This window comes from Antechinus flavipes, chromosome 5 (genome assembly GCF_016432865.1).
Source record: "Antechinus flavipes isolate AdamAnt ecotype Samford, QLD, Australia chromosome 5, AdamAnt_v2, whole genome shotgun sequence".
Taxonomy (NCBI): Eukaryota; Metazoa; Chordata; class Mammalia; order Dasyuromorphia; family Dasyuridae; genus Antechinus; species Antechinus flavipes.
The window spans coordinates 228,748,267-228,762,174 of NC_067402.1; the positions used below are offsets into that span (position 1 = coordinate 228,748,267).

The following is a 13,908-nucleotide window of genomic DNA, read 5'->3' on the forward strand; positions in this document are numbered from 1 at the left end:
TAAAGTAGGTATAAGTTGGTCAGAAGATAGAAACCACTAGGCTTGGGCGGGGCACTTGAAAAGAAGAGTATATGACCCGAAAGCCATTAGAAAACCCAACTGAGCTCCAGCTGGGGTAAGGCAGGCACCCAGTCGTTTTGTCTGCCCGACATTTTGGTACAAGCCCGGGTCTTTAAGCCAACTTTTAGAGAAGATGCTCGGGAAATGCATTGGAATCGATACAAAAAGAATGAAAAAGAATTATCCTGCAAAGGGCAACCCGGGAAAGACCCTTGCTTTGGAGTAACCGCTCGGCCAAGTTGGGAACTCTCTCTTCACCTTTAACTTGAGAGTGCTCCTCCTCTTCTCCTCCGCGCCCCCCCCCCCCCCGCCTTTGCGCTTGCGCAGTTCTTTCCTTTGCCATACGGTCACCCTCTCTTGCTTCCCAATCCTCTTTCCCCGTGGCTGAAAAATGTTCAGGGATAGATGAAAAAGCAAATGTCCTAGGTGGGGCTACTTTACTGTTCTCTGCTGTTCCCAAAATTAACAGGAAGCGGGGATTATTCACCTTTACCAAGATGGCGACGACCTTAGGAACATGGCCGCCACCATATCTCTCTTCTTTCCTCTTCTCGCACTATTATTTGGTACAGGAAGTGTTCCTATAACGAACCGGAAGAGAATACGCGTCCTCTCCCAAGACCCGGAATTGGAAGTATTTACCGAAAGTCGGTTGAGGCCCTGCGGCTGCTGCCGTCGCCGCGGAAAATACTGCTTTGGAGTCGGCAGCCCAGGAATGGTGAGACTCCCCTCGCCCCATGATTTGATTCTGAGAATCTTGACAGCAAACGAGATATACTTTCCCTCATAAGTTTGGGGGCCCGCCCTGGTAGCGCCCCGAAAATTTGCGCATGCGCTCATATCATTGAGCCGCGAGAGAGGGTACGCATGCGCAAACTCCTCTTGCCCGGGGGTGGGGTGGTAAACTCAGTGGCCTTCCCACGCCCCCTCGGGGCTGAGACCCCTGGCTGATAGTGACAACCCAGATAGGTGAATTTCTTTTCACCTGATTTTGAGCAGTTTTCGAGGAGGTCCTTGCTAGCCCACGAAAAAATAAACGTTCCTCTCCTTACTCCCCACCTTCGCTCTGTTGCACCCCGGAGCTATGGGTGAGGATGGGGAATTAGGGGAACTGGGGGATTCAGAGGGCGTGGCAACTTGGGGGGATCCTGGGAGGGAAAGTCTTGGGCTAATCCACTCTTTCGGCGCCTAACTCTTTCCACTCCTCTCCCAGCTGTACATAATGATATTTGGCCCCTCGCTTTTTCTTTTTTTCTTTTTTAAATCATTATCTTTAACTACTGCGTCAAGCTTGAGGAGAGGGAGTTTCAGTCCTTTCCAAAAATTGCCAGCCCCAAATTTGTCCCGTGTGGCATTGTGGTGCAATGGACAGGACTTGTGCTCTGAACCTAATTTCTGGTCACTTGCGATCTTGGGCAAGCTCTCCCTGGACCAGAGTTTATTCATCTTTCAAATTAAATGGTTGAATTAGATCATCCCTTCAGTTCCTTCTAGCTCTAAATCAGACATCATATTGGTGAAGGGAAGTAGAGAACCCTGGGTGAAAGGAAGACCTGGGGGGATTGAGAGCTACAGAAAATCCCAAGAGCTTCATCTGTAGGCAAGAGCATCAGCATTCTTTATCCCCAAAATCTTTTACCAGAGCTCCAGAACAGAGCCAATAGAGCACTTGAAAGGTTTCATCACCTTTTAACTTCTGTCTGCCTTATGGTGGAGGTGGCAATAAAACAGCCTTACATAGGAGAGGCAATAATGGGGTGGTAAGCTGCTTTTAATTCAGTTGGCTACCTCTACATATACAATGTATCCTTGTTCTTCCACAGAATTCTAGAGAGCTATTTCTAGCTGGCAGAAATGCTGACATGATGGAAAGATGATTTAGCAAATGAGGATCCCAGTCCTTTTCTATCCACAGAGAATTTGGAGCTAGGATGGCAGCTAGTTTAGGGAAGGGAGGTGGGGACTGATTAGTCAGGAAACTTTTATCTTGAGGATTTACTTTTCTTCTTTGCAGACTTCCTTCTCAGCCTCTCAACTCACCCTATTTGAAGCCTTGGATGAACCTGTGGGACTCTTCCAATCCCTTTGGTTTGGCTTTAAGAGACTGGAAGAATGGACAAAGGTAGTATCAGTTCAGATCAGATCAGCTCCCCTGACTTATTTATAAGTCTTAACTTCCCATCCATATATGCCACAATTTTCTCAGTCTTAATGAAATATCACATCTTTCCTATCTCATCCCCTCCTTATCATACAGCAGGGGTCACATTTGACTCCATGGAAATGCACTTCCTGTTTCAGTCACATTTTGGTGAGAGATAAATTTTTGCCTAGAATCCCTTGTTGGTGTCCATATTCTGACTTGAAGGACACGTAGGTGTCACAGTAGATACAGCACCAGCCTGAAGTCAGGAGGACCTAAGTTCAAATTTGGCCTCAGACACTTAACACTTCCTAGCTGTCTGGCCCTGGACAAGTCACTTAACCCTGATTGCCTCAGCAGAGCAAACAAACAAACAAAAAAACTAAATTCTGACTTGAGCATTTCATGTACAATATAATGTGATATCAGAAGGACTGCAGAATTTGAAGATCTAGTCCTCATCTTCAAGAACTTCTAAAAGTGTATTAAACATTCGGATATCTAAGGAATAGGGGAAAAGAAGGCAAAATCATTATGGAGAAGGGTCCTCTTCTGCTGAGAGGTAAATGTCCTATGTGGCATATGAAATTAGATCTTTCATTCCCTCTTCCTCCAGATCCTCAGGGACTGTTAGATTCATCTCTGATGGCATCTGGCCCTGCCAGCCGCTCAGAAGATGAGGAGTCATTGGCCGGGCAGAAACGAAGCTCTTCCCAAGCCTTGGGCACTATTCCCAAGCGGAGAAGTTCTTCCAGGTAGTAATGGTTATTGGGATTAGAGCAGGGAGGCTATCGGTGGCACACAGAGCTCCCAGTTCTTCCCCTCACTCATACATTTCCAACAAGAGAATGAATCACAATACATGAGACTGTCTGGGGTTAGGGGATTGGCATAGGCCCAAGTTCCTTTTCCTCCATTACCAAACTATATGTGCTGATAACAAGGATGAGAGACACTGTCCTTTTAAAAGCATCATCTGTATAGTAAAAGATGAAAGAAAGATTCACTGATCTCCCTGTGGAGGCGTCATAGGGGAGGCCAGTAAATATCCTACCAAACCCCATTCCCAGCTCTTGAAGTGAATGGCTTTTGGATCCATTAACCTCTATCTCCTTCATGATTTGAGGTTACAGGAAGAAAGTGCCAGATGTGAAGGTAAGGAGGTGATAACTGGGGCAGATTCTTTTCAGGTTCATCAAAAGGAAGAAATTTGATGATGAGTTGGTGGAGAGCAGCTTGGCGAAATCATCCACTCGGGCCAAGGGTCCCACTGGAGTGGAACCTGGGCGTTGCTCAGGGAGTGAGCCTTCTTCCAGTGAAAAGAAGAAGGTGAGGAAAAAGCCTGGGGACGTCCTTCACTGTCGTATTGATAGTGCAAGAGCTGGTTCTTTGTAGGTGTCTTTTACCTTCAGATAGAAGGCTACATATTATTTGGGGGGGAGGAGGGAGCTGAAGAATGAGAGCTAGGAACATTCCACCCCAGCTCGAACTCCTGTGTAGTTTGGTTGCTTCCTACTATCCATGTTTTCAAATCCATATCCTTACCCAGAACCCTCTCCTTCCTTGCTCTCCCCTTCCTTTCCCTCTTTCCCCCTCACCCCCTCTCCCATTCCTTCCCACTCATCTTGTATAGCATCCTGTGTAGGAGGCACTAAGCATGTATTTATTCTTGGAACAGGCAGCCTGTTCCCAGCAGTGTTAGGGTGTAAAAACAATTTCCAGGTGGCATTGCTCTGGCCCTGGGCACTGTGCCAAAGGTAGCATGCTCCTGGCAGTTATGATGAGTGTAGGAACGGAACCATCATCAGCAGACAGCAGACCCTGTGCTGTCAAGGACTGCTTTCTCCCCTCAAGGGCATAGAAACTGGGGAGAAAAGTAATAAAATATGGAGTAACTGCTTGCTCTCTGGACTTCCTCTGTGATGTTAGGCTTAGTTCAGGTCTATTTGAGGGGAGAATACCACAGAAAAAAGCCCAACCTGGTGTGCACTTATTCTCTTCTAGTCAAGATAGCCCCACTCCCTCTCTCAATCCCCAGCCACACTCAGCCCACTCCCAACTTCCTAGGTATCCAAAGCATTGAGCACACCAGTACCACCCAGTCCAGCCCCTGCCCCTGGCCTCACTAAGCGCATGAAGAAAAGCAAGCAGCCACTACAGGTGACCAAGGACCTGGGCCGCTGGAAGCCTGCAGATGATCTCTTGCTCATCAATGCTGTACTGCAGGTATCACTACCACATGGTTTGTCACCTGTGCCCTTTTCCAACCCCCACCTCACCCCAAGCCAGATCCAGGCGAATTCATGCAGATTAGCCTGCTGTCTGACTATTCCAAGGACAAAATGGGAACTATAGTAGGAAGAGATCTCTTCCCTGATTAAAATTCTTCCAGTAACTACCTTCTGGGGCCTTGCAGACCAATGACCTGACATCAGTTCACCTGGGTGTGAAATTTAGCTGCCGCTTCACCCTTCGGGAGGTCCAGGAGCGCTGGTATGCCTTGCTGTATGATCCTGTCATTTCTAAGTGAGTATGATATGGTATAGACATGGGTAGGGGTCAGGGACATGGGAGCTGTTTTTCTGCCTTGCGATGATTAGGAGGAAGGATTCCTAGATCACCTTTCTGATATCCTTATTCCTTATACTTTTTTAGAATTAAATGATCAAATTAGGCAGTTAGTTTCCATTGTGGAGAAATTCTTCACTTTGAATCTTTCTAGTCTCTGGGAACACATTGAATGTGACCTCAACTTGCTCTCTTCAAGACAAGCAAGAGAACTGGATTAAAAGTTGGAAGATATAAATCTTAGTTTCATTGGTCCCACTAATTATCTGGGTAATCCTTGACCAAGCCATCTAGCTTCTCTGGGCATCAATTTCTTTATTTGTAAAGTGAGAGGAGGTCAGTGCTGTGAAAGGAGGTTAGTGCTTTGGTCATCTTCCTTAAAAGCTGTTTGCTTCAGGAATGGAAAGGTTGCTTACTTTAAATAGAGTCTAGCACCTAGAATTTGGATTCTGATGGCCATTGGATACTAAGATAAGAACTACAGAGAGCTCTTCTTCCCTCCCTAATCCCCATTCCTCTTCCTTTTTTTCCCCTCCAGGTTGGCTTGTCAGGCAATGAGGCAGCTACACCCAGAGGCCATTGCAGCTATACAGAGTAAGGCTTTGTTCAGCAAAGCTGAGGAGCAGCTTCTAAGCAAAGTGGGATCGGTAAGATAAGGGGCCACTCCTGAGGGAGGGAGAAAGCAGATGGAGTTCGTGGGAGGGGAAGGTGTTGGATAGAATTGAACTTGTACCTTGACCAGTTATTAAGCACATGCTTTGTGGCAGGTATTAGTAATATAAATAAAAGTAAGACCAGTCCCTCCTCTTAAAGATTTTATGTTCTACTTGGGAAAGATATAGGATGTGTAAAAAAAAGCTAAGTATAGGACATATACAAAATTATTGAAAAGACATTAATAACTGGGGGAATCTGAAAGAGCCTCTTGAAGAAAGTGACATTTGAGCTGATCTTTGAAAGAAACAAGGGATTCCAAGAGGCAGAGGTGAGGGAGAGCATTCCAGACATGAAAAAACAGAATGTCATGTAGTGGGAGGAGCTTGGCTGGAAATTAGAGTGCATCAGATCAAGTAATTGGTGTGTTAAGCCTTGAACAAATTTGCATTCCAATTGTGATAGGTTTTAAATGGCAAACAGAACAATTTGTATTTTATTTTAAAGGCAAAGAGGGACCCATTGAATCTGCTTGAATAGGGAAATGACATTGTCAGATTTATGCTTTAGCAAAATCAGTTTGATAGCTTTGTTTGGATAGATGGACTGGGAGAGATTGGAAGTAGGAAAATAAATTAGGAGCTATTGCAGCAATCCAGGCTAAAGGGCTAAAGGTAATAGAGATTTGAACTAGAATAGTAGCATTGTGAGAGGGGATAAAGACATTTGCAAAATATTTTTAAATAGAACTGGTACGAATTGACAGTTGATTGAATTCGGGAGGTGAATCAGAATGAAGAATTCCAATTAAACTGTTAAGTTGGGAATCTGAGCAACCAGAAGAATATTGTGTGACCTGCAAAAATTGGCAAGTTATTAGTTAAGAAAGATGGGTATATATATATATATTTTTTACATCATGTTGTATGGCCTATTAAACACACACAGACACACACATAGAGAGAGAACATATTGTGTTGCCCATGAAACATCAGGTGGAGATGTCCAGGAAGCAGCTAGAGATGTGGGATTGGAACTGAAGAGACAGCCTTATTAGTTGTCTACGTAGAGATAATAATTGAATCCATGGAAATTGAGATTACCGAGAGAAAAGAGAGGGTGCTGAAATGAACCTTGGTGCATCTTCAAGCATAGCAGATTGTATGTGTGTTGGGGTAGGGGGTAGAGGGCCAGCAGGAAGCAGGAGAGTAGGGGGCAAGAAGGGGTCATGGCCAAGTGTTTTGCAGAATAAACTGAGAATTGATCAGGGAGGAAGAGAACCTTCAGAAGAAAGCTCAGAATCTTCAGAAGAAAACTCACAAAAACTCAAAGGGAAAAGGAGTTCTCAACTATCAAATGCTAGAGAAGAGAAGGATAAGGGTAAAGAAAAGGCTATCATTGTTTTAGCAATAAAGAGCTCATTGGTGACTTTTATTTTAGTCCAGTTTGTGTATGGGGACAGAAACTAAGTTGAAATGAGTTCAGAAGTGACAGCTGAGCTCATGATAAAGTGGGGGCAAAGCAAAAATTGGAAAATCACCTAAGGATCTTGAGATCAGAAAGAACCTTAAGAATCCATCTCTGAATGGAATGTTGCTAACCAAATGAGGGGCTCTCCAGCTTCTTGAAGATCCTGGGGACTCGTTGCTTTTCAAAGCAAACCATTCTACTTGTAGATAGTTCTCATAATTAGGATTTGTTTTCCCTGAATATGTTGAGCCAAAAATTTACTTTAGCAACTTCTCCTCCTTGAAGCAGAACAAGTCTAATCTTTCATCACTCTGTATGTATACACACACATTTTGTGTGTGTGTGTGTGTGTGTGTGTGTGTGTGTGTGTGTGTGTGGTATAGTGCTTCTCCCAACCAGTACAGACTATGTAGATTTGAGTGTCAATGACATGGGTAGACATGTTCTCAGCAACAGTTCTTCCAGCTCTGACAGACACTTTGATGGGGCCTTTGGGGATGTTCTGGTTCAAATCAGAACCAGCTTCTTTGAATCCTATTCTTTTCCCCTTCCCTGTGTTGGTGGGGGAGGGAATCTCAGACTTCTTTGGGTACAATGTGGTCCTTGTTTCTGTAGGCCAGTCAGCCCTCCCTGGAGACCTTCCAAGACCTGCTACACAGACACCCTGATGCCTTCTACTTGTCCCGCACAGCCAAGGCCCTGCAGAGTCACTGGCAGCTCATGAAGCAGTACTATCTCCTAGAAGACCAGACAGGTAACTGGCTGCACTGAGGAGGAGAAGTGCAGCCCTGTTGGAGATGAGGCTGCTGATGTGATGGGAGGAGTTGCAGGAGCTGCTTTGGAATACCCATGCACCCTATGTAAAGTCAGTCTTGGCATCAGCACAGCAGAGTGACCCACAGACTGCCCAAAATATGGATGGAAATTAGAGGACCCGGGTTCAAATTCTGACTCCCCCTGTTATGTCAGTCATTTATTACCAAAGTAGGCATAATTTAATGTTTTCATTAAGATACTTCTCAATTATATGAAAAAAAAATTTAACCTTCATTTTAAAAAGTTTTGCGTTCCAAATTCTCTCTCCTTTCTACTTTTCCCCCATTGAGTAGACTAGTGATAGGTTAGTGATTATAAATGTGATGTCATGCAAAACATTTCCATGTTATCCATGTTGCAAAAGAAAATACACAGACAAAACAAAGTGAAAAAAGTATGCTTCAGTCTGCACTCAGAATTTATCAGTTTTCTCTCTGAAGCTGAATAGCATTTTTCATCATGGTTCTGATTTGTCTTAAAAGTAGCTATTTATTTCCCAGATGATTGTTACAGTGTGGTTGTTACTTTGTACAACATTATTCTTATTCTACTCACTTTGCCTGTTCATATGACCTTCTTAGTTTTTCTGAAATCATTCTGCTCCTTACTTCTTAGGTCATGAAAGTATTCTATCAGAGTTGTGTACCATAACATGTTCAGCCATTCTCCAATTGATGGTCATCCTTTCAGTTTCTAGTTCTTTCCACCACAAAAAGAGCTGCTATAAACATTTGGTACCTGTGGTTCTTTTCATTTTTCTCTGATCTTGGAATACAGATCTGTGGTCCTTTGAACATAGTTCCAAATTGTTCTCCAGAATGGTCGGACCAGTTCATAGCCAGCACATCAACTCTGCATTAGTGTGATTTTTTTCCCACAGCCCCTCCAGCATTTGTCATTTTCCTTTTCTGTCATGTTAGCCAGTCATTCTAGTTCTTGAGCAAAGCATTTTGTCTCTTTGTGCCTTAGTTTCCTTCTCTGTAAAATGAAGAGGGCTGGACCAGAGGAGCTCTAAGGTCCCTCCCAACTCTGATTATTATGAAGGATATATGCTTAAAGTAACACCTGATGAAAGAAGGACATATATGCATATGCCATCTAACACTTTAGTGGTTTACTAAAGGAAGAATGTGCTTTCACGTTAATAAATTAGCACACACTTGTATATATCTTATTATATCATGTTTACTGGACTGTAAAACAAGATGTAATATAGCCCTTTGCTTGTATAGTGATTTGGAGGATTAAGTATCACAACCACATTAATTAACATCCATTGTTGTTCTGTACCTCCCTAACCCATCTGTCTAGCATAGCTGTCTCTAGGTGTTGAAAAGTTCCTATAGAAGGCTTTCTCTTAAGATGCTGATCTTTGTTAGAGCTTGGCCTTGTAATAAATCCTGAAATCAAATCAAATGACAGCTATCCTTTTCTTGGGTATGATCTAACTTAGCTTCCTGGTTCTTCCTCAGTTCAACTGCATAAATACTTTAGGAAGCATAAAGAACTGAGGCAGCATAAAATTTATTTTTGCCATTAGAGCAAAAAACTCAGGCTTATCACTTATTTTCAAGATCATTACTAGCTTGAAAGTTATTTTGTATAAATTTAGTTATTAACAATTACTCTAAATAGCATTTTTATTAACATTCCTTTTTTTTTTTTTTTTTTTTGAGTTTGAAATTATCTCCTTCCCTCCAGCTTCTTCCCACCCGTTGAGAAGGCTAGCAATATGATACACATTACACATGTGAAGGGAAGCAAAAATATTTGTGTATTATGTTGCAAAAAACAAAAATAGAAAAACAATACGTTTTACACTTGAGTTGTCTTTCTAGAGGTGGATAAGAGTTTTCACTGGGAGTCCTTTGCAGTTTTTTTTGATCATTGCCTCATTCAGACTAGCTAAGTTTTTCACAGTTGATCAACTCTATGTTCTCTAGGTTCTGTTCACTTTGTATCAGTTCATCTAAGTCTTCCCTAGTTTTTCAGAACCCATCTTCCTTGTAGTTTGTAGTAAGTAGTATTCCATTGCAATCTAAATATCACTTTAAAAGTGCAATTTTTGCCTTGATGTTTTCATGCCTAGTTACTTTTTGAGAAATAGTTTGTTGCTAGCATGTTTTAAACTATCCCCTGGGAGTGTAAAGCTGTCGTATGATCCACACTTAAGTATAATTTGTTGATAATACCTCTTTCCTCTCTCCCTTTCCTTTTTCTTTTTTACCTCTTAAATCTTTTCATTTAGCTAATATGTTTGTATTCTGATGGCAGCAATCCCCTTTTTCTTTGGCCTAGTTCCCATTGCCCTGTTTCTTTTAAGAAAAAATCTGAAATCTGTCCTAGGCCTCTCTAAACAATCCTGGATGTGTCACTCTAGAGGATTGAGTTTTTTGATCTAATAGAAGTTACCTAAATGTTTTTCATGTGCCCATTTCATAGGTTTACCCACCTCTGTCTTTACACTTTACACTGGTACCTGGGACTAAGAGGGTAATTCTAGGGCACATTGGGTGTTATATAAAGTTAGGGTATCACCTCCTTTCTATGAGGCATATAAACTTTCCCTTTCTCTTCACACTACCATAATTATTATGCATACACTCTTGAAATGGTATTCTTTATGTTATTCACATAATTTGTTTATCTCATCATTTTCTCTGTTCTCCATTCAGTGCAGCCGCTGCCAAAGGGGGACCAAGTGCTGAATTTCTCCGATGCTGAGGATCTGATCGATGACAGCAAACTCAAGTAAGCAGTTGGGAATGTGGAGAGTCTGCATCTTTTGTGTTGGGTCAGACTTTTACTTGCCCATCACACCAGCGTGTTTGGGAATTTGGGTTGTCATTCACTTCCCTATGCTGAAAGATACTAAGAACTGAGCCAGGTCCTTCATTCCTCTCCCCCAGTAAGGCTGTGGTATCAGACTATGAATGTAGATGGGATTAGCCAAAATCAAGGAGGAAAGGGGTAAAAAAAAAAAAAGCGATAAGGGAAAGAGTTCTCAAGCTGGAGTAGCTTGAGAAGCAATAGCTTCTGGGTTCCTATTGAGTGAAGTGGATTGCTGTTGTGTCCTGGCTTCACACTGCAGCCTTAATATCCCAGGCTGGATCTATACTACCCAAAAAACCCACTGTTCAAGGGATGAGCTGTATGATTTGGGGCCTAGATCTAACCCATTTCTCTCTCCATACCACTTAGGGACATGCGGGATGAGGTGCTGGAGCATGGTGAGTGGCCGATGTTCTGGGGCTGAGGGCAGGGAAGCGGGGGGGGAGGGAGGCTATAGAGAATGCTGGTGTGAAATCCAGCAACCTGTGGCAACCTGCAACAGGACATGAAAGGGGAACTTTGGGGTTCACCGCCCATCCCTCCTCCTCAGAGCTTACAGTTGCTGATAGACGGCAGAAGCGGGAGATTCGGCAGCTGGAGCAGGAGCTGCACAAGTGGCAGGTGTTGGTGGATAGCATCACAGGTGAGGATGTCTCCTTCCCTCCCATTGGTCCTACCACTCCTAAGGTAGCTTAGACTTTTTCTCCTCCCAATATCAGAGGGCCATTCCCTCTGTCTCTGAGCACCTCTTATTCAAGTAAACTGCATTGTGCCCCTTGCTCTTTGGGCATCTGAATCATCTTGCAGAATAGACAGCATGAGCCAGTGATTTCCTATGTGGTCTAGAAGGAGTTAAGGACAGGGTTTTCCTGCAGAGGCAGACTCTTCTTCAGCCCTGCTCCTTCCCCAGGAATGAGTTCTCCAGACTTTGATAACCAAACCCTGGCAGTGCTGCGTGGACGCATGGTGCGATACCTGATGCGTTCTAGGGAGGTAAGGAACTCTCACTTGCTCCATTTCATTTTTTCTCTCTCCTTCTCCTCCTCTGTAGCTTGATTGGCAGCCTCTGTTCTTGTTGTTTCCTCAGATTACCCTGGGCAGAGCTACCAAGGACAACCAGATTGATGTGGATCTATCCCTGGAGGGTCCAGCCTGGAAGATCTCCCGAAAGCAAGGTACCCCCAGAGAAGGGGCCAAGCAGAAAGGCCTCTCAAGTACCCTATCTCCTAGTCCCAGAAACTCATTTTTGATTTATTTAGGTCTTGCCTGATCTAAGGTAGGGAGGCTTGAGAACCTGGGAGTCTTTTGTTCCTTGAGGAAATTGCTTCTGGAAAACTGGGGGAGGGAAGGGAGAATGAAGTTTCCAGGCCTGTCCTTTCTCTACCTCTCCCCCCGCATCTTTCCTTAGGTGTCATCAAGCTAAAGAATAACGGTGACTTTTTCATTGCCAATGAGGGTAGACGACCAATCTACATAGATGGTCGGCCCGTCCTTTGTGGCTCCAAGTGGCGGCTCAGCAACAACTCGGTGGTGGAAGTGAGTTGTGGGGTTTAGAGAAGGGGTTTGGGGTTACTGAGGGATCCTTTGTTTCACTACCTGAAGCCCTAAGAATGACCTCTTGTGTTGCTTACAGATCGCCAGCCTGCGATTTGTCTTCCTCATCAACCAGGACCTCATCACCCTCATTCGAGCTGAAGCTGCCAAGATAACTCCACAGTGAGAGAGAGCACGAGCCAGCCAGCTCCTTTCTGGGCTCAGAGCTCTCTTTGTTTCTCAATAGCCATGCTAGTCTGGGAGAGAAAGCTCTTCAGAAAGTTCTTCTATCCTCTGGATGTTAAAGCTAAAGCTCCAGATGTGGGTTGATTCGAGCCCTGAGGGAGGGAGGGAAGGAAGGAGTTCATTTGGGAAGAAATCCTGACTCCCACAGTAGGAGGGAGATAGTATTCTAATTTGAGCTGGGACCCAGCATCTCGTTCTCTCAGCAATGTCAGTTCCAGATTCTACCCAAGAGTCTTCCTCTCCCTGACAGACTTTTTCCCCTTTTGTAAATAAAGCACCAAGCTCCAAATGATTTCTTTTATTGTTTTTAAAAAAAGCATTGGGAACAGGGACATGATAGTTACATTTAATGGTACATGCGGGAAACACAGGGATTTCACCCCTCCAGCCTGCAGAGGGGAAACGAAGAAGGGGAGCAAACCAGGAACCCCAAGGGAGCAGCTGTTTTTTGCCCCTAGTCTCTTGTCCCTTGGGCCCTAAATCCTGAACTGGTGGGTGGGGGTGGGGCCTTTACTGCCCTACACAAGGTCAGAAATGGGAAGGATGATGGGTCTATGTGGCACCTGCCACCCCCTTCCTTCCACCTGGGAGGGTTAGGGTAAGCAGTCTGATGGGACAACACTGCGTCCTGGGTGGTAGAACAGTTCAGACCCCGGTCCCTTCCTCCTGGGACCACTGGACAGTGCTGGAGCCATGGCAGCCGATCAACACCATCTCTAGGCTGTGGGGATCCCAAGTCAGAGATAGGCTGCTAGGCCCTGGTGGTGGTTCCCCAGTGCTAGTTTCCTCAGCTTGGCATGAAGGGGGTTCCTGAGGCCCTTCCCCAGCCAGCTCATCAATGGGTGGTGGGGAGGCAGTTGTGCTAGGCACAGGGCCGAGTTCAGAGCCTGGAGGCTCCAAATCTGACATAGAGGTCCAGAAAGCTGTGGCCTGGGGCCAGGGAGAACTCTGGGAGGCCGGAGGACCCCAAGGCCAGGGAGCTGTGAGAGGTGAGGGGCCTGGCTGGTGTCGGGGACAAGCTCCACTGAGGAAGGATTCAGCCAAGGGCTGCAGGCAGTAGGAAGGGGTACCAGTGTCCACACAGAGGGGCTGCAGTAGTCCTGACCCCCTTGATGGGCAAGGACTCTCTCCTGCCCTGGGGGAAAGCCCCTCCCCTTGGGGCAACAAGAAGAGCTGCACCACCTGTCGAAGGGACTGTAGCCCTTCACGCATTTGGAGTACCTGTTCCGACAGCTCAGCCACCTGCTTAGGGGTGGGGATGAAGGGGTCAGAGTGAAACAGCTGGGTCATAACCTCCCTCCCCTCCCTGTTCCCCTGTCTCCCTTTACCATAGTGACAGGCACTGCCCCTTCCACTTGATGGAAATTCTAGTGATGTGAGGAGTAGCCTCTCCCTCCCCTCCCCAGCCACCTTCTCTCTTCTCCCCCTCACCCACCGCTTGCTGCAGCTTGTCCAGTGTATCCGAGCTTCTGGCCTCACTGGGTGCCAGGGGGATGGTGAGCAGGCCGCTCTCTGTTGGGGAGGAGGTTGAGGGGAGAAGTAGAAGGGCAAAAAGGGGAAGGGCAAAAAGAGCTGGACCCTAGTCT

At 45.1% G+C, this 13,908-nt stretch overlaps 2 protein-coding genes across 4 annotated transcripts in view; one reads left to right on the forward strand and one right to left on the reverse strand.

The window, feature by feature from the left end:
* The first annotated feature begins 660 nt into the window (after window positions 1-660).
* MCRS1 (microspherule protein 1) lies at window positions 661-12,611 on the forward strand. 2 transcript variants are annotated; one of them, XM_051963595.1, is made up of 15 exons: window positions 661-778; window positions 2,075-2,182; window positions 2,820-2,958; window positions 3,394-3,532; window positions 4,271-4,429; window positions 4,620-4,729; window positions 5,310-5,418; window positions 7,511-7,649; window positions 10,387-10,462; window positions 10,913-10,941; window positions 11,094-11,186; window positions 11,454-11,536; window positions 11,631-11,718; window positions 11,952-12,079; window positions 12,177-12,611. In XM_051963595.1, exons 2-15 carry the CDS (start codon window positions 2,173-2,175, stop codon window positions 12,261-12,263), a joined length of 1,389 nt encoding a protein of 462 aa, XP_051819555.1. In that variant the 5' UTR covers window positions 661-778; window positions 2,075-2,172; the 3' UTR covers window positions 12,264-12,611. The 2 variants fall into 2 exon arrangements, with proteins under 2 accessions (XP_051819555.1, XP_051819556.1); XM_051963596.1 differs by lacking the exon at window positions 661-778 and adding an exon at window positions 971-1,148.
* The window catches only part of KCNH3 (potassium voltage-gated channel subfamily H member 3), a 35,929-nt gene continuing 34,626 nt past the window's right edge, over window positions 12,606-13,908 (reverse strand). For both annotated transcript variants that reach the window (XM_051963593.1, XM_051963594.1), the window contains 2 exons: window positions 13,758-13,834; window positions 12,606-13,564 (listed from right to left, as the gene is read on the reverse strand). In XM_051963593.1, coding sequence (XP_051819553.1) covers window positions 12,968-13,564; window positions 13,758-13,834 — 674 coding nt within the window. In that variant the 3' untranslated portion in view covers window positions 12,606-12,967. The remainder of the gene's footprint in view (window positions 13,565-13,757; window positions 13,835-13,908) is intronic.